Here is a 23658-nt window from a genome sequence, read left to right as displayed (position 1 = left end):
ACATGAAAATATATAGGTAGAAACGGGGAATATTTTGCATGCAGCATGGTAATTTTTGTTGTAGTTTTTTCTTGCTGTTTTTGCCCCTGGGTCTACGTAGCGACGTGTCAATGACAAAGTTAATCCAAATTGAAATTAATTGTGTAAAACTACCAAAAATAAAAGAAATAGCGACGTAAAACTCAACAGCCAAACAAGTTTTGTTTGTATGCATGTAAAGCGTTGCCAGACCATAAAAACCCAACAGATTAATTAAAATCGTTAAAAAAAAAAAGAAGAAATAATAAAAATCAAAACAAATCTGCCTGAGTTTTATTTTTGTATGCGCTTTGTAAATCGCGAAATTGTATTCATTTATCATTATGCAAAACAAACAAAGTGAATTTTAACTTTATTTTTGGGGCGTGGCAAGGGGGTTTTCATTTGCATTTGTTGACTTTGCTTAATTTACTTTGGGTTTGGGCATGCTAATCATGCTAATTCGTTAACAGCGCAGCGAAGGACAGTTGAAGAGGTTACTAAAAATATAAATAAAAGCTGGCATCTTCGCTTCTGATGGCTTATTTTACATGCAGATATATTGTGAATGGCTGAAACGCTATATAGGGAATATTAAATCGTATTTAAATTATTTAATTATCTAAACCAAAATATATTTGTGTATATTATATTTATTTTAATATGAAATATTTATTTATTTTTACGTGATTCACTTGCTATAAAAATATTTGACTCAGAACATTGTGACACAAATTTTTGCTTTTAAAATTGAATGAAAAAAAAATAAAAAAATAATTTAAAAATTGATCAAATTTATAAACTAATTGAAAATTTTATTGTTTTTTTTTTTTAAACTGTATTTTATTATTTTAATTCATGTTCAATTTTAAAATTTCAAAATTATTAATTATATTGTTTTTATTTATATTGTTTTTCACATGATTCGAAATTCTTAGCTTGCTTACATTTACTGCTCCCATTTAGTGCCCCATTAATTTTAAGCTATTTTCTAGTGTTCAATATTTATTCAACAAATATTCTACAGAGATTTTGTTTTTATTTATTAAGCACGGCATGATTAAATAATTAAACATGCGCTGATTTAGTTAAGTGAAGAAGCGATATTTTTGTTTACATATACAGCGACCTATTCTTCTTCTTCCTTCTCTGCAGTGTTCCAAAACTTATGTAAGTTCAATTCAATACAATTCGAAAACCAAATGCAGTTATAAAACTTGCACAAATTTTGATGCATTAAAAGGCAACAAAAAGCCAACGAGCCAAACTCTAAAATGCATTTTCATTAAAATTCAGTCACGCAACAACAGTAACAACAATAGCAACAAATAGATGCCTGTAAATGCATTCCGAGAAATTGTTGACCCCGAGGCGAGTCGCAAAATCGCGTGCCTCAACTATTTAGTGAGGTATTATACGAGAAAGGGGAGTTTCGGCTGCACGGTAGACACGCGGACTAGGTAGGCTCTGGCAGTGCAATCACCTTCAGGTTTTTAGTAGGTTAGCAGGACCTTTCATTGTTGCCATTGTTGTTGTTGCTGCTCTGTTATAAATTTGGAATGTTTACATTTTTCATGAGGTTTGTTCGCTTTGCTTTCTTTTTTTTTTTTTTTTTTTTGCAATTGTCGTAATGGGCACTACGAGCTTACAGTTCCGGTCGAATAACAACAGCTCGCAAATGCAAATGTACATTTGACTGCAAGATGCAGAGGGAGTAGAGGAGAGACATAGAGAGAGGGCTAGAGTATGATATAGAGCGAGAAAGGGGCAGAAAGCGACTGGACGGAAGAGACCTACTAAGAGCAGTTCATTGCTCCATTTGCACCGAAAAACAAAAACAAACTATGGCAATATTTTCAAATGAAGCGTCATAACAAAACTGAGCATGAAATATATATGCAGAGTATAGACTTAAAAATACCCTAGCTTATGTGCATTTAATATGAGGGTATTTTAATGCCACTTTAATGGTCGTCAACTCCATTGTTCTTGCAGAAAATTATGAAAAGAAGTTTAATCATATATGGTAAATAGTGCATGTGGAGTATATTGTCAGATATATACTCAGCAATTTTGATACAGAAACAGGTACAGATACAGAAATTGCTTGAGTATACCCAAGCATTATATGTATCATCAAATATTTTATTTTATTTTATCAAATATTTTATTATAAACAACTTAAAGTTGACTAAATGATATCATTTAGAAAGAGATAGCCTACATTTTATAAATATTGTCTGTAAAAAGTATCTTATCTATAAATATTTCAGCATAAAATAAATTTCTAGCCTTTTATTATAAATAGAATTCTTGGCATACTTTAAGGCTGTAAGATGCTATAATGTCTATATGGCGTATACAAAATAATATATTTCATATATCATATATATCTGTCATAAATATCTCATCTGCAGACTCGTTAGCCTTTCTGCCACATGCCACACAAAGTTGCAGCCACTTTGTGTTTTGCATTCATGTTGGAAATCATTTCATTTCAGTTTGTGCACAAATAACCGCAGGCAGGCTGTCTACAGGCCACGCTCGCTACAGTGGCTGCTGCTGCTGTTTGGCAATTCGCACATAATTAAATTCAAGCAGACACAACGAGCAGAAGACGAAGAAGCCGAGGCAAAACAATCATCAAATCAAATTGCAACTAATAAAGTTTTTGCTGTTGCGGCATTTGCCTTTGAAGTTGCAAGTTGCAACCATTTGCCAGACGCCGCTTGTTGCACTGTTGCACAGTTGCACTGGCAACGGAACTCAAGTCAATTGCAACTTGGCTATGTAATTAGGCCAAAATGGGCGTTCCATGCTTTTACTCTTTCCAAATGCAGAGTGCTTTTCAGGCCATGTTGACTAAGTGATGAAAGGGAGACTCCTTAACTATTTCGAAATTAGATAATTAGCATTTTGTTGTATTTTGCAGCACTGAAAAATAGAGTCGATTATTCATTTACACAGTCGATAACTCGATTTACACGGAAATTAAAATTATCGAGAACAAACTTTATTTAAGGACATAAAAGAGACTTGACTTATATATGATTTTCCTCTATTTCCATCTCAAATGAAGTTTATTATGTGACTGTCTCAGCGAGTGCAATCAATATTCGACTTATTCGACCATAATTGATATAAATTACGCTGAATTTTGCATAATTATTTTTTTCGCTATACGCTGCTTCTTTTTTTTTGCTTTTAATTTCGCAAGCGAAAATTGCATGGCTCGAACTATCCCGATCTACCGACTCTCTGTGTTTCATAAGAATTATGCAAAGAGACAAAGAAAAGCGTAGAAATATGTGCAAAATCGTTTTGATATCCTGTAAATAACTGGCGAGTAGTTAGGGTTTATTCAACGAGCAGTAGTAGACCTATGATGGAGTTTACTATAATTATGAGGAGAATATTTGTGGTCTGATCGTCCAAAAACCGGTCCAAAATCGATAAATATCGAACAGGTCCTCTGGCAATAAATCAGACATTTATATTTATTTTTTTTAGTAAATCATTTATAAAGCTTGAACATGATTTTGATATAAATATATGTAAAAGCAATCAATACAGGGTATTCTCTAGTCAATCACTCCCAACTAGACTCGTTTAATTTGCTTTCTTTTGCGTTTTTAGCCGCGTCGCCAAACTGTCTGCGTCTCTATGCGATATATTAGCCACGTCAACAGCTATAGCTGAACAGACAGAGAGGGCCCCCCTAGGGCAGCCCTAGAGGTCTCAATGGGGTCTATAGACTCTCCAAGTTCCGCTCAGGTCATAAGCGAACCATCTGAAACCCGATACCATAATGAACTTAAGCGCTCTGCAAATGTTTTCTGTTTTATATATATCGTTTTTCATTTTATTTTTGGACTTTTTGCTTGATTTTGGCTTTGTTTGTAGCGGCTAATGAAGCGCACACCATGTGCCAAGAGCTTTGGTTTATTTTTACCACCCGGCCGACATAAAACAAACCAACCAGCTCCCATCCCCTGCTGTTTTAGAGGGTGTAAAGAGAGAGCCTGTAGTCATGGGGTCGTTTTCTGTGTTGGCCAGGCGGCTCATTAGCTTGGCCAAATAAACGTCCAAGCAGAATGTGCTGCAAATTGTTTTTGCACTAAGTATATATATAAAGGTAGGTATATACATACATACTCATATATGCAGCTCTCGCTTTACACAAGTAACTGTATATAAACATTCGCCACGTGGCTAACAAAATGTAATTAATTTTTGTACTCAGTGCGAGCAAAGGGTCAACAAAAGAGATGGCCTCCAGAATGAAAGCTCGTGACTGTTGACTGTGAGGCACAAAGTTTAATTTATATCAAGCAGGAACTTTAATTAGCTCTTTGCGGTTATATAAGATGTTAGTAAATATAAGAAAGTACATTGTGGAAAAGCTGCCTAATAGAATCAATTATTTATTCTTTATATATTTTAGCAAGTAAAGCCATCTACCTCAATGAACATAAAGGCATTTAAGTTCTAAACAAAATTCGCTGAGCTCTAATCAAAATTCACTGAGGCTATTAAAAAAAATTAATTAAACATATTTCAACTATTAGCTTAACAATTAAATATGACCTTTAAGCGTATTTAATTATTCTTTTTTTTTTTAATCTGACATTCAATAATCAAAACCGCTTTTTGCAAGCGGCAAAGTTCAGCTTCGATTAATAAAAGTTTATAGAAATATAAGTAAGAAATGAATTTAGAATACATATAATTTCTTATACGTATTTGGTTATATAAGAATTCTTAAATTTGTATAAAAAATATGATTAATAAAAAATACAGTAATTAATCAAATTAATTGGCCTTAGGACCTTAGCTTCATTAAAATGCAAATGAGCGCAACCATATGCACCAAACTGAAGCTTTATTTGCGAGGAGTGCTTGAACTGTTTTGATTAGAAAAAACAATCAAATCATTAGAATAAATCCCATAACAACTAAATTAATATTCAAAGAGCTTAGATATATAAGAAAAGATTGCTTACATTTTATTTTCATGGATAATTTAAATAAATTCATCGAAACTCGAGACTCGCTTATACGAAACTACCAGTAAAACGTTTATGGATGAGGAATAAAATAATATGCTATATTCAATACTTTATTGAGCATAGAATAGAAAGCAAGATAAAGACTAAATACATTGACCTGATACTTAATCAAATGGAATTTACTTAATATCAAATACAGCTAGGAAATATTTGCTTCTATAGAGTTAAGGAAGGAAGAAACAGCACCAGAGAGGAAATTGGTTACACTCCTTAAGCAAATACCATTGCCGTAGATAGTATTAGACTATGAACATTATATATATATACAAAGAACTAAAAACATTTATATTAATATACAGTATACACAGTAACAGTTATTTACAAAGAATTTCCTGGAGCAATGGATCAAAGATATCCACAAGAAGTTTCCTAGCCCCACCCGCAGCGAATGCATTGTCGCTGCTATACTGTTAAATAATGGAATTGCAATGCAATAATAATGATAACAATGAAATTGCTTTGCTCGAAGCCGAGTCGCACGTGTCGCTAGTTAGTGAAAACTCAGATGATGAAAATCGCCCCGCGGGCCACGAACTATATCCACTCGGTGGGCATCCAGTGGAGGCAGAGCAGAGTTTGCTACATTTATTGGCAGTTTAACTGGCAGCCATTTAAATGCAATTTACGACGCCAGCCGATGTACATAAGTTGTATCTATTTCTACAGCTGTGTATCTGTATCTGTATCTGTATCTGTAAGCGTGTATCTGTTCACGCTGTGGAAATTAACGTTCCCTCTCATTCTGCTGTCTTGCTGTCCCTTTGTAAACAACGATTCGTGCCAGACAATGTGGCGTCGTAGTTGACTATTGTTGTTTTCTTTATATTGTCGCTGTCTTTGTACCCTGTAACTATTGAAAATCAATACATCAGGGGTCTGTAGCAGCTGCTCAGTTGTTTGTAACAGGTTGAAGCACAACTGGTTTAACTGCTTGCAAAATTGTGAGACAGAATAGGGATTTCTCTTTAGCAAAGAAATTGATTTTTATATAAATCGATAATTATCGATTTGTAAAATCTCTTTTCCTGTTCTTCTTATTCCGGAATATCGAACTAATTACAGACGACATAGTTTTTTTCTGAATACATTGTTTTCCTACACTTAGCCTTCTAACGATAAATTTTTATTATAACAACAATCGATAAAAAAAAAACGTTATCGTTTGTTGTCTGCAAAACTTGAGTTAAAGGAAATGTCATACTCTGGGATATTTGACCCTCTGGTAAATATTTATGGTTAGTTGCAAAGATTTGTTTATGCTTTTTCTTAGATCGATAATTATCGATTCAATGATTCTAGATCACTTTTCCTAACATTAAAACAATAGCCCTCAACTCGATGAGTTATTATAAGAAAGATCAAGCTGCTTTCCATTTTGAATAAACGTCTGCTCATTCTTTTTCCTCGCTCTACCTCCCTGTCGCTCATCCACTTCCACAATTTCAGAATGTCTTAGTTTTAAAAAATCTGCCCAAGCATCTACGTTTGTATATTTTTTCATTTATTTATCATATTGAATTGTTTATTTACGTCTCATCATTTCCTGATAATATAGGATATCTATCAGTCAAACTTCACTCATAAACATTCACCCTCTCTCTCTCTATCTCTCTCTCTCTCTCTGTTTGCTTTAATACCCAATGTAATCACATCGATTTGTTAGCTTACATCTTGTTCTTTTGTCTTGGCTTCACCCATTTCCTGGTCGTGGTTCCTTGTTTCTGCTATATTATAGTTCATTAACTGTCTGACTATATGACAATTGCAAAATCGCAAAATGTGGGTGTGCATTTAATGCTATGCAATACAAGCAGGGGATAGTCATCTAACGCTGGCAACTCCTAATTATACAAATTACAGCGCTTCGACGTGTTTTTCTTTGTTTATAAAAAGTGGTTTTACAAGTTTCGTCATCGTTTGAGAAATCTGAGCGTTGTTGACTTTGATTGATACTCAGGCGATTATAATTTTGATATATACTTTGATTACTATTATTATAGAGTTTGTGGACTTATGATAAGTCGTGTTGCAAAAGTTCACATTAACAAATGATTTATGTCAGAAAAAAAAAGTTGAGGTTTTATATTTTTTAGGTTAATTGTATAAAATTGATTGCTTGAAAACAAATTCTAAATCTGGCTTGTACTCTTTTGAGTCTATTAGATTTAATTTCATATAATTTCTATTGCAAAAATATTGCAAATTTTTAAGGTTTAATAATTACAATTGATTTATTGAATAATATTATTTTCAATAAACAGTTTCTAGTTTCCATTTAGATCAAATAATTGTCAGAAAAGTCAACTTTCTAGCAAATCAAATAGTCCCAATTAAATAATTAATGGGTTTTCACTTACCCACAGCCCAGGCTTATCATAAATCAAGTACATTTAAAAGAGTTCACATACCTGTAATGAAAGAGAGTATTGAAAAAATTACTAAAATATTTGTCAAGTATGTCAAAAAAATTTAAAAAAAAAGTGCAAAAAACAAGCAATTCAAATAGTTCAGTCGAGAGCCAAGTAATATACATATGTGTATATGTATGTAGGTATGTAATGTGTATTGCATGCAAAGTGCTCAAAAGTAAATGTTAGAACAATGACGAATATCGATAGGCAATAATTTGTCACGAACTCATGACAGCAGACGCCAAACAAAAAAGCTGATGACTCGACTCCAAGCGAACTGGATAAAAGTGGTTCGCGCCAAGTGGGCGACAGATAGAGAGTGAGAGAGAGACGCGGAGAATGAAAAAGCAAAGGCAAACACAAGCCACAAATGAAATAATACTAAAAAAATAAAACTTGAGCAAATTCTTCAAGCTGTTTTGGCGGCCTACAAGAGTCTCAGCCTCTTAGCCTCTCAGCTGGCAAACAATGGGAAAGCGAGCCAAAAATAACCTCAAGATATGAAACGAGTGCAGAGCTCTGACTCCGCTCTCCAGTCTCCGGTCTCCGGTCGCCGGTTGCCAGTCAGCGCAGACTCAGCCGCAGATAAATCGCTTGGCCAAGGTAAACAAATTCTTATGTATCTTTTTTTTTGTGTTGTTTTGCTTAGTGTTTCAGGTATTTACCCTTGCAGTGGGCTTAAATGATTTGTTACAACGTTTGCCATTTGACTGCCAAATGACAAGTGATGAGATTTTGCTTGGATCTGTACATTAGTTGAATAACAGTTATAGTTAACTTGATATACTGAGAACAAGTGAGAGAGGAGAGTCAACTGAAAAATGGAATTGATAGGAAAAATGTGCAAGAGAGAGAGGAGACAGTAAGCAGAGAGAGAGAGAGAGAGAGAGACAGAGCGAGAGAGCGATCCAGAAAGTCAGAGAGAGAGAGAGAGAGAAAGAGAGAGAGAGAGAGACAGAGAGAGACAGAGCGAGAGAGCGATCCAGAAAGTCAGAGAGAGAGAGAGAGAGAGAGAGAGAGAGAGAGAGAGAGAGAGAGAGAGAGCGAGCCAGAAAGTCAGAGAGAGAGAGAGGGAGTCAGAGATGGAAAGGCAATTGAAGAAAGGAATTGGCAGGAAATGTGTGAGAGAGAGGAGATAGTAAACAGAGAGAGACAAACAGAAACAAACTGAGGCAGAGATCACCGAGCAACAATAAGAAATGCTTGCAGAAAATCTCTATTTAAATATTTACATACGAATGCTATGGAGCATTTCAATTGTAAATATTTTTCCTTAGACATTTTCAAGTGAAGTTTCCACTTAGAGTATTGCCCACATCGCTATATTAACAACATTTATGCTTTGCTCTTGTTTTTGCCTTTCTTTCATTTTTTTTTTTCGCTTCTTTTATTTTTTTTTTTTTTTTGGTACTTTTTGTCAGTGAAGAAGTTTACGACGTTTTGTTCGACAGTCAAACAAGTTCCAGAATTGTGGAGAGAGATGAAGAAAGAGGGAGAGAGAGAGAGGCGGAGAGTAAAGGTAGTGGTAGAGAGAGAGGCGTCTCCCCTCTCATTACGAGCAAACCAAGTCTCGGAGCAGATGCTCGTAATTGTTATTTGTTATACTTGTGTATTTTTTTTTTTTAGTATTTTTTGTGGTTTTCTTTTCTTTTGTTGCTGTTGTTGTTGCGTCGCTCTCATTGAATATTATTTTTGGCATGTTTTTAAGGTTTGTGGCTCTTTTTTTTTTTTTTTTTTTTTTTGTGCTGTGCTTTGGTGGGCTCCAAAAATAAACGCTGACATCATCGAAGCAGCCAAAACGTCGACAATGAAACGCAGCTCACTTATGGGCAGCCACTCGACTACCCCCTGTTGGGGGTTGAGGCGGGTGCAAGGGTGGGGCGGGGAGGGTAGGACAGGCGACACGAAACAAACAAAATGTTTCGCCTTTATGTTTGTTTCGCCTTTGTGTGCCTCTGCCTGCACTTCGCAACCTTTTCTCTCCCAAGTTTGTCCCCCCTAAACATTCCAGAATTCTCTGTTTCTCCCGATTTTTGTTTTGTTTTTTGTTTGTGCTCCCCTAAAAATGCATTCGAACATTTTTGTTGTTGTGCTTTTTAACCTTGAACTTGGCCAGCGACTCGCAACTGCATTTGGCTGCTTGTTGCTGCTGCTGCAGAGGACTTCCAAAACAAGAAACAAATTATATGCAGATCCCTTTTTTTTTTGGGGGGGAACTTTGAAGTTTTTTCTTTTTTAATTTTTATTATCATCTGCTGATTGCAGTTGCCTGTGCAGCAATAAAATAAAAATTTATGCTTTGATTTTGTGCGGGCAGACTGTACCTTGCATAAGGAATTTGATTTGAGTTTTGATAAGGGTTAAAATTGCCAACAATTAATTAAAGAAAGGATTAACGTTAAATGTACTTCAGTGGGATTATGGACAAAGTTGTGCCTAATTAACTATTTGGCTTAACCCTTAAGTAGAAATGAAGATATTTTTATGAGCTGCAATGTAGATACGCATATCTAAGTCTCTCTTCGATATCAACCATTAAGCAAAACACAAATCTTTTACACCATTTGCACGTTTCCAGCCACTGTCCACACAGAAATTTTCCCACTTTTCCACAAGATAAAACTCAATTGCGACATATTTTTGTTTAATTTGTTGCGCATTCCAGAACCGTAAAGAACCGTTTCCACCACCTTGTTCTCCGCCTCCTCCTGCAGATAAACCAACCGAAACCAAATCGCTAATAAAAATTAGTACAATGCAGGGGAGTTCTGTGAAGAGTGGGTAAGGGGAAAGCTTTATGAGCTTCCCCCATTGAGCTTATCAAGGGAAAACTGTTGTTCTTGCATTCCGATCGGGGTGGTTGTCTTTGGGGGGACCACCAAGAGCCCTTGAATAGCGCCTGGGGGACTCATTTGGCCCCAACTAATGCGCAATTCCTTGGTCAAAAATGAAGGAAAGAAAACAGAATAAAAAAAACTGCGTAATATTTATTATACCTACATGCATGAGCATATACACATATAAAAATTGCTTTTTTATTACGAATCATCATCAAATGCCATCATCAGCGCCAAGGCGTTATACAATATCACAACTGAGTTAGCTTTGAGTGAAAGTGAACGACTGAGAGATACCCTACAGGGTATATACTTTTCCATACTACAGTATAAAAGTGTTTTTTTTTTTTCTCGAAACAGCTATAAGCTGTAAGGCTTGAAATTTGCCATATAGACACAGATTTCAAAATCGATAATTATCGAAAATTGTACATATTGGAAGGGGTTAAGAATTTATTATATAAAAATTCTTGCACAGCTGGCTTCTTGAATTTTTATTTTTAAAATACTTATTTTAAGCCATGTATAAAAAGTGTCAGAGTGACCAAAGATCGATAATTATCGAAATTATGAAAATGAAGATGTTTGAAAAATATATGCGAAATTTGAATAACCTAATGAGATATTCCATATTTCACATTTGTAAAATAGATCAGTGATGCGAGCTCCAATACCGATAAATTAATGTCTCGCTCACTCTGATCAATATAGATCAATATATATCTCTCTCTTGCATGTAACATACCTTGGTATGATTGCAGCACTGCCATTATTTGGTGTTAACCTTCGAAATGGGTATTAAGAGCAGCCAAAAAGAAATGAGAAACGCAAAAATAAAACCCAAAGAAAAGTCCAAGTTTAGAAATGACATCATTCCTTGGCCGGCAGCAGGTCGTGGCGTTTAAACGCACTACAAACACTCGCATACACACACATACGCACACACAGACACGCACACACATACGCACTCGTAACTCTTTTGGCTGTTGCAAGAAATTGAAAAGCAGAGCCCAAATGAACTCGCAGCTGAAAGCCCCAACGCAGGTCCTAAGCTAAAATTTATAATGGACCTGACATGAGTTTTAAATGCGCAAAGGTTGATTGAATAGAGTTTCGGGGCAAATTTCGTTGAAAGGCAGTCAGTCAGGACAGAGAAGGCCAGCGCTCTCCGGTTTTGTAATTAAAAAGAAGGAAAATAAAAAATAATAAAAGGGCTTCTTCGCATCGTGCAAATAAATTGCGTCTTGCGGCCCTGGGCGAGAATTGCGAACTTGAATCATGACAAATGACGCATCATCTGTTTTTCTGCGCTTAAGACCGGAAATTTGCAACGAAGACAGCTATAGAAAAAATATGATAAATATTAAGTAAAATCCATTTCCTAGGGCCACATCAAACAACTGCAGTTGAAGCTTAGCGGAAGGAAGTTGCAACTTTGTCTGTAATGCTCTCAAGTGAACAAAGTTGTTGAGAGGTCTGACAAAGCATTTTTGTTACTCTGTCCAGCTGGATATTGGGTAGTTAACAACTTCAGTATAATTATATATGAATGATAATTTCATATATTTTATGAAAAAAGTGTTATTAAAAAGATATTTTAAAAATATTTGAAATATCTGAAGTAAGCCTTGCTTTTATTTTATTAGCATGAAAAACAATCTGAATTTAGTCTAAACAATTTATGTATTATATCATATGTATAATATCATATATTTTATTTATTTATTTATATATAATTAAACTAATGTATATCCCATATATATATACTTATATATTGCCTATATCAGTACGAATTACTCACTTTAATTGTCAGAAAATACGATCTTTTTTGTGGCAACTATTTGTTCTTTTGACTCGTATCAAATCTCGCTTTATTGTAATCCCTAAACTTACACAATTTTAAATCACTGACTGAATCATACATTTTAAATTATTCTGGAATTATTTTAGCTAGACGCTCACCCAACCAATTATCCAATTATACATTGCTCAGATACTCTACATACATTAGTTGGAATTTTATACATCAATTTAGTTGTTTGACAAGAGTCAAAGAGTCAGCCCCATGAATCATAAAATTGATCTAAGCTATGCATTAATTATTTATAGCTTACCAATAAAATTAGTATAAGAAATCGTATCGTATGTCATGCCAAAACAAAGACATTTGAAATACAAAAATATATATCACAATGAAACATGCCCAAAGAGATGACGGATTTATAAGACAAAGATATCAGATGGAATGTGTTGAGAGTAGTATATGAGAGACTATATACAGAGGTGTTCATGAAAATAGTAGTAACGATATTTTGTTGTCAAAAATATATCGATAAGCATTACAGATTGAGTACAGTTGTATATATAAGACATAAAAAATCAGTTTAAGACCAGATGAGCAAGTTGACAATTTTCTTGGAGAATGCAACATGCAATATTCTATCGACAATCGATAACCATATACACCACTTCTGTATGATACATGACATATTTATGTAATACATATACATATGTACATACATATATGTATGATGAATGAAACACCTCATCAATCCAAGTAGTTCGTAAAGTTCATTTCAAATGGAGCGTGCAACACTTACGAAACAATCGATAAACACTTAAAGAACAACTTTAGATTCCACAAATACCCCATGTTTACGTTACATGTATATGACTTTAGCATTCAGCAACCAAATGAGATCGTTTTATCGATAAATGTAAGAAATACATGAATTTCGTTTCGTGCAAAACTCAATTGACAATCGATAACTAGTTTACAGAGCAAGACACAATAAACTAAACCATAAACACCGTGTTTTAGGCTTTTCTTGTTTTTCTGGTTTGTTTGTTAACCAACACCGACCTGTTGACAGCCATCACAGTGGCGCCATCCAGCGGCGAGCGGGGACGTCTTTGGGCCAAGTCTCTTGGCACCTGCAGCCGATGGATGCCGGGCCCATATGTTGGATCGTAGCCACCTAGCGTATCCGGCGAGCTGCTATACAGAGGCGAGTGGGCGTGGCCCGCACTGAAGGCCATATAGCCAACGGCAGCGGCAGCAGCGGCGGCGGCGGCGGCAGCGGCTGCGGCAGAGGCAGCGACTGCAGGCGGAGCCGAACCGCTGCTGAGCGAACGCTGCGGCTGCTGGGCATGTTGCAGCGCCTGGTGCAGGTGGTGCGGATGCGAGTGATGCAGCGGATAGTGCTGCAACGGATGGTGGTGCTGTGGACTGTTGCCGGCGCTGCTGCTGGAGCTGGGTATGGGAATGGCACGGCTGATGGGTTGGGCGGCGGCGAGGCGACCGTAGAGCGTCGGAGAGAACTGATCGCTGGCCTCCTCGGGATCCTCGTCGGCGGCCGTCGAGTACAGGTCGCTGTCGCTAACAGCGCCCGCACCGGGCCACAGGGACTCGTCCAGGCAGAACGAGCTGCGACCCGAATGCGACTGATTGTAGTAATAGAGATGCGGCTGCAGGCGACGGCCGTCGAGGCCGTTGAGCGGTACGAAGGGTATGTGCGGATTGCTAAAGGCGCGCTGGCGACTACCGGTTGTGGGCGTGGCAGCGGGGTGGTGGGCGTTGGCGTGGGCGTGGGCGTGAACAAAGCTGCATAAGCGCGCACGCACATTCAACAATATGTGACAGTTGCAGAAAACAGTGTTGGAAAGCGCGTGCGCACGCACACACGATTTATGTTTGAAATAAAAAAGAGAGAAAAATAAAAAGAAAAGAAAAAAGAGAAAGAGAGAGAGAGAAGGGAAAGAGAGCAGTAGATATATGTAGAGATATTTCCATATCACGAATATCAAATTTGGAGTTGGCCAATTCTAGGGAGGACGTGGAGGAGGGAACAGGTAAAGTGTGGGGTATATACAATTGGTGGGCGTGGCGATTGACATGAACTGAGTAGTGTCGAGGCAGGCAAATGGAAAGTGTGTGCACGAGACGAATCTGAAAAATATCGTGTTATCGATCTACAAATATCGATTTGGCAAAGAATATCGTATTATCGATCTACACACTGATAGAAGCATCAATTAACACATTGATCTATTGATTCGATATTGATCGAGTTTCGAATTATAGATATAATAGTCTAGCAGACAGTATATCGATTTATCAGCTAATCAGAATATCGATCAAAATCTAGATGTAAGCAGCAAGATTAAATGGTATATAAATCGATAATTATCGATTGATTCATCATTTCAAATATAAATAACAGTTAAAACTTGTATATAACCAACCATGCAAAGCAAATATAGTTATCAAATGTAATATATCGGTTTATCTAATTTCTACCAAAAACTCAACAAAGCGGAATATAGAAACAACGGAAGAAGCAAACCAAATGTTTATTAAAGCTTTAAAAAATTGTTTATATGCAATCGATGATATCTATGAGTCTTAATTGATTGTCCGCGAGTTGCTTGCAAATTGAGTATATGCTCAGGAATGCATTTATTAACTGTGCCTATTGGAAATTGTGTAACTAGAAAACCAATAAGAAATCTTCCAGTTTCATCAAAAATATGGTTTTCAATTATCGATTATTTTTATCAAATTTATCAATATTATAATATGTTTAAATATATATTATAATATTTATTAATTTGAATAAATAAAGCCTCAATTTTGATCTAGTTGATCGATATTTTTAACTGTAACTATCGATTGTTCTTCATAAACTAAATCATAATTTATATGATGTTTATATTTGATATTAATATTGAATATTAATATCAAGTATGTTAAGTATGGCGATTCATCGATAGTTTTTATCGAACTAGAACTATCGTATTACACATACGCCCCTTTAGCAATTTTGCGTAGTAAATGAATCGAAAAAGCGGAAGACGCAACGCGACATCTCAAAACTTATGCAACATTTGTGGCAACGTGTCGATGCGCTCCAGTTCTCAAAACAAATGAGACAGAGAAAACGAGGCAGTACGAAGGGGAGAGAGAGAGCGAAGGAGAGATGAGATGATGATAGTTTGTGGCAAATGGGCAAACGGCAACATGAAAATCCAATTTATGCGCAAATGAAACGAATTCAAAATATTGTCAAATTGCTTTGTTGCATGCAACACAAAGTGAAAGACGAACGAAATGAAAACAAAAGTGCTGCCAATTAATTCTTTGCAACATTTCGCTTCCGCCACGCGCCTTTTGATCTTGGCAAAAAGTGAAGAAAATTTAGAAAATACGAATATAAGTAAAGAGAAACATCTTCATTTCTCTTTGCTAGCGCTCTCACTGTCTCTCTGAAGTCTCCAGCAATAAATTAAATGGCTAAGCAGCCTCCATAGATTTTGTGACAGCAACACAACAACAACAACAACAACGAAGACAACGACGATGAAGACTGCAATAAAGTAGTTGCCGCAGCAGCCAAATAGCAAAAGAAAAACACATTACGTTTTCCCCCATTTGCTGCCAACAGCTGGCCACAAAAACAGCAGCAACAATAAATGTTGCATGTGCATCCGGGATAAACGGATAAATATATAGAGAGAGATATATTTACTTATTTAGCGATAGTTATATTAATCGATTATCTTTATCTTATTGAAATTTATCGATTAGGCTTTCTTGTATATTCAAGCAAAGCTAAATCGTTTAATTTAAGTCTGGGCATTAATTATATATATTTCTTTTAAAATTAGTATTTATATTTTAGGAAAATACGAATAAATAATAATAATAAAAATAATTAATTATATTTTATTTTTATTATTTTTTTATATTATTATTATTATTAGTATTTATATATTTGGAAAATACGAATATATAATAATAATAATTATATACCGTTTTTTGATTTGTTTTTTTTTTTTTTTTTTTTTTTTAACTATATTGGTCAATTAAAAAAATGTATATTATTTCAAAATTGTTGTCCTTTTTTTACGACTAAATTAAAAATTAAATAATTATTAATAATTTTTTTGGCACAAATTTTATTTGAAGATGATTATATATTACTTGACTGATCAATCAGAAATTTTTGTTTATCATTATATATTTTTGTATTTTATATATTAATTATTTTATTTATCATTATATATTTTATAAATATTTATTTTTTATTTATGGTATTTATATATTTCTCAACTTTTTCAACTTTCTACCTATTTCGTATGATTTTATTTTTATTAAACTAAAATTTAAAATTAAAATTTTATTTTTAACATAGATATATCTATGTAGCTCAATACCTATGCATTTTTAACTTAATCATATTTCTCTTGAAATTAAATTCTCAACATCTTTGCTTGTTTTCTTTTCAGGCTTTGAAAGGTAAATTTTTATTTTTATATTTTTTTTTTTTTTTCGTTTCTATTGTTGCATAATCAGCAGCAAGAAAACAAAATTTGTTTTAACAAGCACAACAATAACAACAAAATTTGCATTCCAATTGTTGTTGTTGTTGTGGCATTGTTTGTGCCATTTGTTGTTGTTGTTGCTGCTTTTGTAAAATGCACGAATTACAATGCGAATCAAACATACTTTGCCCCTTGCATCTGTTTCTCTATCTCTCTCTCTCTCTCTCCCTCAGTGCGGATTGCCTTCTCTTTCACTAACTATTCGGCCAAAACAATGCAAAAATTATGCAGCGCATTTGTTGTTGTTGTTGTTGTTCAGTGTGTCGCAGAAAAACAAAAGAAAAAAAAAACAAAACAAAACAAGGAAATAAAAGTTTTTCCCAAAACAAGAAAAAATGAAGAAAATTAGGTGAATGGAGCTGCTACTGCTGCTGCTGCTGCAGCTATTGCAGTTGCTTTCCACATTTGCTATTGTGGTTGTTGTTGTTCGAGGAAAAACGAGAAAAACGCTTTTGTGAAAAGTGAAAAAGAAAAAGAAGTGCACATGAGGCAGTCGCCTTTTAACTACAAATCAGAGATTAGCAAAAAAAAAAAAATAAAAACAAAAAAAAGATAAATAAAAAAAAAGAGAGAAAAAACGAAATTGATAACTGGAAAACTAACGAATTTTAAATACACTAATGAATAGAGTATACAATTGCATTTGTGAATGAATTGTAGTAGATATCAAATATAAATATGTATTTAAATATTTTTTATAATACCTATTTTCTTTCTTGAATAAATTTTATATTTATTATTATTTTCATAATAAATTAAATTATTATTTATTTTAATATATAATTTATAATTGCTATATTTTCTCTTTCATTTTATTTATTTTTTATTTATTATTATTATTATTATTATTTTTTTTTTTTTATTTATTTAAATTTGCGTCATAATCTGTTTTTATCAACATCTTGCTCAGTTTTCATAATATTGAGAAATTGCCTCAAAATTAATGTAAGCTTTGATAGGGTATTAGCAAAATGCTATTCGATTTGTTATTGCATTTTATCTATTGAGTTTCATCGCTGGCCACTGCTTTTACCACCAAAAACTTTTGCAATGTGAATTTTTATTTCATTCGGCGAAAAATTTATGTAAGGTTTTCTTTATTTTCTCGAATTTTCTTCGTATGGTAGCCTTTTGTGTGTCATTTGTTTAAATTGACAGCACAATTAGCAAAGCAGGACGCAGCTTAACAAGAGACAGAGTCAGAGACAGAGAGAGATAGAGAGAGAGAGAAAGAGTGAGTGAGAGCAAGCTATTATATAAGAGAAATAGAAAGAGAAGGAAACAACAACTACACAGAAATTTAAACAAAATATGTCAACAAGTGTTAAAATACCAATGAAATTAGTAAAATTTTAATTTACAAAAGTTTTTTGTGCATGATTTTGATTTTTGTTGTCGAAATTGTGAGAAAATGTGAAAAAATGAAAATTTTGATTTGCATTTTTTTGTTGCAGGTGGGAAAAGAATTTGTTCTTGGGTGCTTTACATACTTACTCAGACAGTAAAGAGAAATTACAAATGCGCTTACCTGCAATGAAAGAGAGTAGAAAATTTTATTAGTTAAAATTGTTTAAAATTGTATTTTTTCAAATTTAAAACAAGAAAAATCTTGTTTCAAAAAATGCGCACAACTGCTCATGCACTGCTTATATATGGGAAATGAACTGCTTACTTTATAGTAAGTGTCTATGCTAAAAGTCCTCAGTATATGTATTACTGCTGTGGTCAGTGTCTATGCTTAAAGTCTCCACGGGGCAATTTAGCAAAGTCGCACATTAGGTTGTGGCATAGACTAAATGGGAAATTTAAGGGCAGTTCTCTTAGCAGTTAGCCGTGAATGCACAACTGTGCGAGTAGGAGAGTTAAGCAACAGTGAACGAATTGTGGCTCTCAAACCGTGTGACTAGTTTAGCCGAGACTTTAACCTGAAGTGTTCAATGGGAAATTTTGTGGCCTAAAATATTTAAAAATAAGATTACTTATTTAGTAATATCGAAATATCTCAAAGTAAAAATTAAAATAATGAATATTGCGCAAACCTGTAATATTACATGTTTGTGCATTTTTCATGTTTTAACAAAATTAATAATAATAATAATAAATAAAAATTGAGCAAAATAACTAAAATCTATCAAAACTGTTAGATATTTGTAAACTTTGCCCAACTAAATTCCCAATCGATCTAAGTTTTAAATTTCATTAAATTATATACTAAAAATTTTAGTCAAGCGACAAAAAACAGCACAAAATATCCGCAACGCAATAAACAGATATTTTGCTCTCTCTCTCTCTTTCGACTTGCGTCTCTCTATATCTTTTTGCTGTTTGTTTTGCTTTCTTGTTATTTTTGTTATTTTCTTTTAGCCTTTTAAGCGCAACGAAAAATGGCAACAAATACAAACATGGCGATAATGTGCAATGCGCGCAGTCGATCAATAAAAACAACGAAGAGCAGCATAGAGAGGGAAGCTTGGCAGAGGCAAAACAAAAACAAAGCCAAATGCAATTAGCTTAAAGTGAGAGGCAGGGAGGCAGACGGAGAGCGAGCGTACGATTCATTCACGTGTGTAAAAGCGTTGTAAGCGCGCTGCTGATAACAAAGAGCGCGAGTGAGTTAGTGAGCGAGAGAGAGTGAACAAGATAATTCTAACTGTTGATCTGAGACACAGAGAGCGCGCGCTCGGTTGAGAGAGCACGCTCGAGAGAGTTATCATTATTGGCATTTGTTATTGTTTTTTGTTGTTGTCTTCTATAACGTAAATATAGCAATTTGCGCACTATTTTTAAATGTTTTGAAAATTGTTTGATTTTTTCTGTGTGTCGCCGTTTGCTTTGCGCCGTTTCGTTTCTTTTTTTTGCAATTTTTTTTTGGTTTATCTCTGTTTTTACGTTTTGGTTTTTTTTTCAATTTTTTGTTTTTTGTTTTTGCTTCCTCTTGACCGTCGCCTTGTCTCAATTTGTTGTTATTATACATAGTTGTTGCTGTCAATCAATGAAACAAATTAACAAACAACAACGAATAAAAACAAAATGTAAAAATGCAAAGCAAAATGTCGCTAAAGCCATTCAGCACACAATTGGTGTGACAGAGATGGAGCATAGACGGCTTTTATAACAGTTGAATGCCTGTATGTATGTGTGTGTGGAATGTACCTAGGCAAAGCATGAGTCTGTGTGTGTGTGTGTGTGCACGCCCACGCCCTGTGTTATCGTAACGGCAGTTTAAGCGCCCTGGCGCCAACGACAACGACAAAGTTCTTCAATTTCTCAGTAAAAATATTAAGAAAATACCCTACTCAAAGGGAGGAATGTCTGCATATTGCAAGAGCTGGAATGACAGGCAGTTAATGACTGTGAATTACTAAATAGAGGCAATGCAATCAATTGCTATATATCGATATCTTGAACTATTAATATATCGACATACAGATGTAGGTATATTACAACAAATTTAACGATAGATCGACATACATATACCGGTATTTCTATACATCTTTAAGTATTCGCGTATCGATAAGTCTTATATGTTTGTTCGATAAATCTGAATGTATCGCTTTGGGTCTAATGTATCTCGATACTGCCTAATATATGTATGTATCAACATATCGATTAGACTTGATACATTTATATCTAGACCAATCTGAACATATTATCACATTCCAGTATATCGATATTTCATACTGCAAAACTTCATTAGACATAATATATGATGACATGATCTAGATCTTTTGATGTGTACAAATCATACATAATTCTTAGCCGATTTGTTATTAAAGATATAATTATGTATATTATAATATTGAATTGTGGCTCAAAGGCTTAAAGATTAGGCATGAAGCTTCACCAAATGCTTAATCAATTAATCTCCATAAGTGCAGGATATCTGGTAAGTCAAGTACACTCTCTTTAAAATGCAGCTGACTTAGTTGTCTTATGTTATCAAGCGTGCATTGCAAAGGCCTTCCAGCTTCAAGTACACTTGACAAAAACCAGCTAGACTATGTACATACAGACATATGTAGGGTATAATGCTTGGTTCTGTTTGTATGAGTTATAAATAAATATAAATGTTCATACGTATGTATGTCTTTATTATAAGTGCTGACACAGTGGGCATTCAGGTTAAGACACGACATAATCGATGGGCTTTGATAAGAGCCCAAATACCTGAAAGTCGGGCAGTGAAAAGTGCAAATCAGCCTAATCGCAAAAACAAAACCAAAAATTCCAGTAAAAATTGATAAATACAGCAAAGTGACAAATGATTTGTTAGTCGCAACTCTTAGTTAATCATCCAATTGCTAACGGAACTACAAATGTAAAATGTTGTTTTGATGATCGGTCCAATTAGGTATCAACTGGCTGTTCTATGAAACGTTTTTATGGCTATAAAAATAAATCATTTGAAATCATTTTGCACATTTCATGTTTTCCCATAATATAAATTCTACAAAATTGGTTTACGATCGCGCGGCACGAGAATCTCAGATTTTAGTTCCTCTCTGCTCTGCGCCATTCGAGAAAATTGCATTCGACAATTTTTGTTTTCTATTGCTCGATTTTTTGTTTTCATGTGGTTACGAATTTGATTTATTATAGTTTGCCTTAGTTGAGTTTTCATTGGCTCACCCTGTGCGGAAGCCGCTGCAGCGCCCCCTGGCGTCGGCCACGAGTGGCAGTAGCGTTCGCGTTTTTGGCAATGAAAACTCAAACAACAAAACTATCAAAACAAATATGCTGGGAAGGCTATGAATAGAGCATAGCAAGCAATTAGCCAGACGAATATGGAATGCCTTTTCGATTGGCTTCGGTCAATATCGATAAATATCGATTGTAATTAGCGATAATAAACTGAATCCTCATAAGCATGGCATATATTACAGCTATTAGATATGTGAGTTATATTCCGATAAGTATCAATAGGTCACTTATACGATTAAATATCAGTTATGATGGACCACGTTTAAATTAAATTAAATTATCGATATATTTACATTTTTCATCTAAAACCCATCTTATCTTCCCCATCATCATTTATAGGGTACATGCAAACACAAATAACCCGAAGATCAGTGCATATATACATACATTTTTGCTTAATTTACATTTTTTGTATTTTTGTTTCCTTTCATTTTTTTTTTTTTGCTTTTTGTTCGCCTGTTGCTTGCGTCTTTTTAATTTTCCGCGGCGCTTGACGTGCAACAAAATTTGTTTTTATATCAATTTTAATATTCTGAAATATGTACTGTTTTTCCTTCTACTTCGACTCTTCTTCTTGATCTGCTGTTTGCATGTGTGGGCGTGACAACAACAAATGGTCAAGCTATTAGGCAAAGTAAATAAAATTAATTGCAGATTTTGGCGCGTGAAGAAAATGAATGCGAAATTAATGGAGCGTAAAGGCGCCGTCGCCGTTGCCGTCGCATTTCAATTAGCAATTAATTAATTAGCTGCACTCTTGCTAAAAAAAACAAAAAAAAAAAAAAAAACTTTGAATTACAGCTTGAAAATAAAAAGTTAACGCAAGCGTCACAACTAAAAGCTGATTGCTATGTAACGCAACTTCAATTACATTTGCTGCAGTCCGCCCACAAATATTCCGGTACTCGCTTGTGTTCATATGTGTGTGTGTGTGGATGTCATGTGGGCGTTGTCAGCCAGCGCCGGCAACAGCCAAAAACCCAGCGGCAGTAACACCAGCAACAGCAACAACAACAATAACAGCAAACAGCTGTTTGGCGCTTAGCTTGCTCAGCTGCGTTCCGCTGCCGGCGTCAGCGTCAGCTGAGTCGTCACAATCCACACATGCACACGCACACACAAGCACAAGCCATACGCAACTGACAAACAAAGGCTGGCAAGAGGAGTGAGCGAGAGGCAAGACTTTCAGTTGGAGTTTTTTCATTATTTCTTCTTTTTTTGGTTTTTCGCTGTATACATGGAGGTTTTTTCGGAGATGGGGAAGGTGTTGGGTGAGGTTAGGTTTGCGACTCATGTGGATGACTAATAAAACGACAACAAATACAAAAAAAAAAAACGAGCCGAAACAAACAGAAACAACAACAACAGCAACAATAAAGAGCGAACCATAATAAAAACCGGCAAAATAGCTTCAAATGGCAGACAAAGGAATAAACCGGCTTCAACTTTATTTGTATTAAATACGTGTATATAAATGCATGCATATTTAAATCTGTATGTGTGTGAGTAGACAAAGGCAAGCAGTATAAAAGTTTTGAACTGCAGAAGAAAAGAGAACGAATGAGCAGAAGAGCAGCGAATAAAATGGAAATTCGGTAAATTAAACTCCTTTTCTTTAAATAATAATTAAAATTTTTATTAAAAAAAAAAAAAAAAAAAAAAAAACTGAAGATATTTTATAATGCTTTATTTTTAGGCTTTTGTAGATTTGGCATTACCCATAGTTGGAGTATGGGGAAAATTTTAACACATTATACGATAAGGTTATAAATTTAAAGCATATACAAGGCAAATATATAAGGAAAATTTCAAATTCGACTGCCTATGATCACGTATGATCTCAATATCAAATGAAAGCATTTAATATCATTTAAAGGAATATTCTATGCTTAAAAGTGCTTGAGTCGATGACTCATAGACTCATATGTCTATAAAATTTCAGTGCGGACTTCTCCGTTTCTCTTTGCGCTCATTTTCTTAAACGTTTGCCCAACTCTCATTTAAGGCTTCCACGCGAAAACGAAACACAATTATCATGTAAACAAGTTATTTCCATTTAGCCACACAAACATTTCCGACAACGTTTCCGGAAGTATATGAAAAAAGATGATAAATTTCGCGACTGCCAGCTGCTCCCCCTTTGCTCCATCCTTTCATACTGTTTCACTCTCACTCACCCTTGCTCTCTCTCTCTCTCTCTCACACACACATTGAGAAAGTAATAGAAATTTGCAGTTC

The 23658-nt window shown here is 34.7% G+C and overlaps 1 protein-coding gene across 6 annotated transcripts in view; it reads right to left on the bottom strand.

Annotated features, from left to right (window-relative positions):
* Nucleotides 1–23658, bottom strand: part of LOC6575947 (protein bunched, class 2/F/G isoform) — a 123384-nt gene that overhangs the window by 77939 nt on the left and 21787 nt on the right. The window contains exon 2 of one of the 6 annotated variants that reach the window (XM_032728768.2): nt 13199–13939. The exons of 3 other annotated variants lie outside the window; for them this stretch is intronic. In XM_032728768.2, coding sequence (XP_032584659.2) covers nt 13199–13939 — 741 coding nt within the window. Of the gene's footprint in view, nt 1–1605; nt 7496–13198; nt 13940–18228; nt 18248–23658 lie in introns of those variants that run through there. 2 more of the 6 variants (XM_044008754.1, XM_044008755.1) reach the window with 2 other exon arrangements.

The sequence above is a fragment of the Drosophila mojavensis genome, unplaced genomic scaffold (assembly GCF_018153725.1).
Source record: "Drosophila mojavensis isolate 15081-1352.22 unplaced genomic scaffold, ASM1815372v1 contig_36, whole genome shotgun sequence".
NCBI lineage: Eukaryota > Metazoa > Arthropoda > Insecta > Diptera > Drosophilidae > Drosophila > Drosophila mojavensis.
Note: the sequence above shows the minus strand (reverse complement) of the source record. Positions and strands in the feature narration are given on the sequence as shown.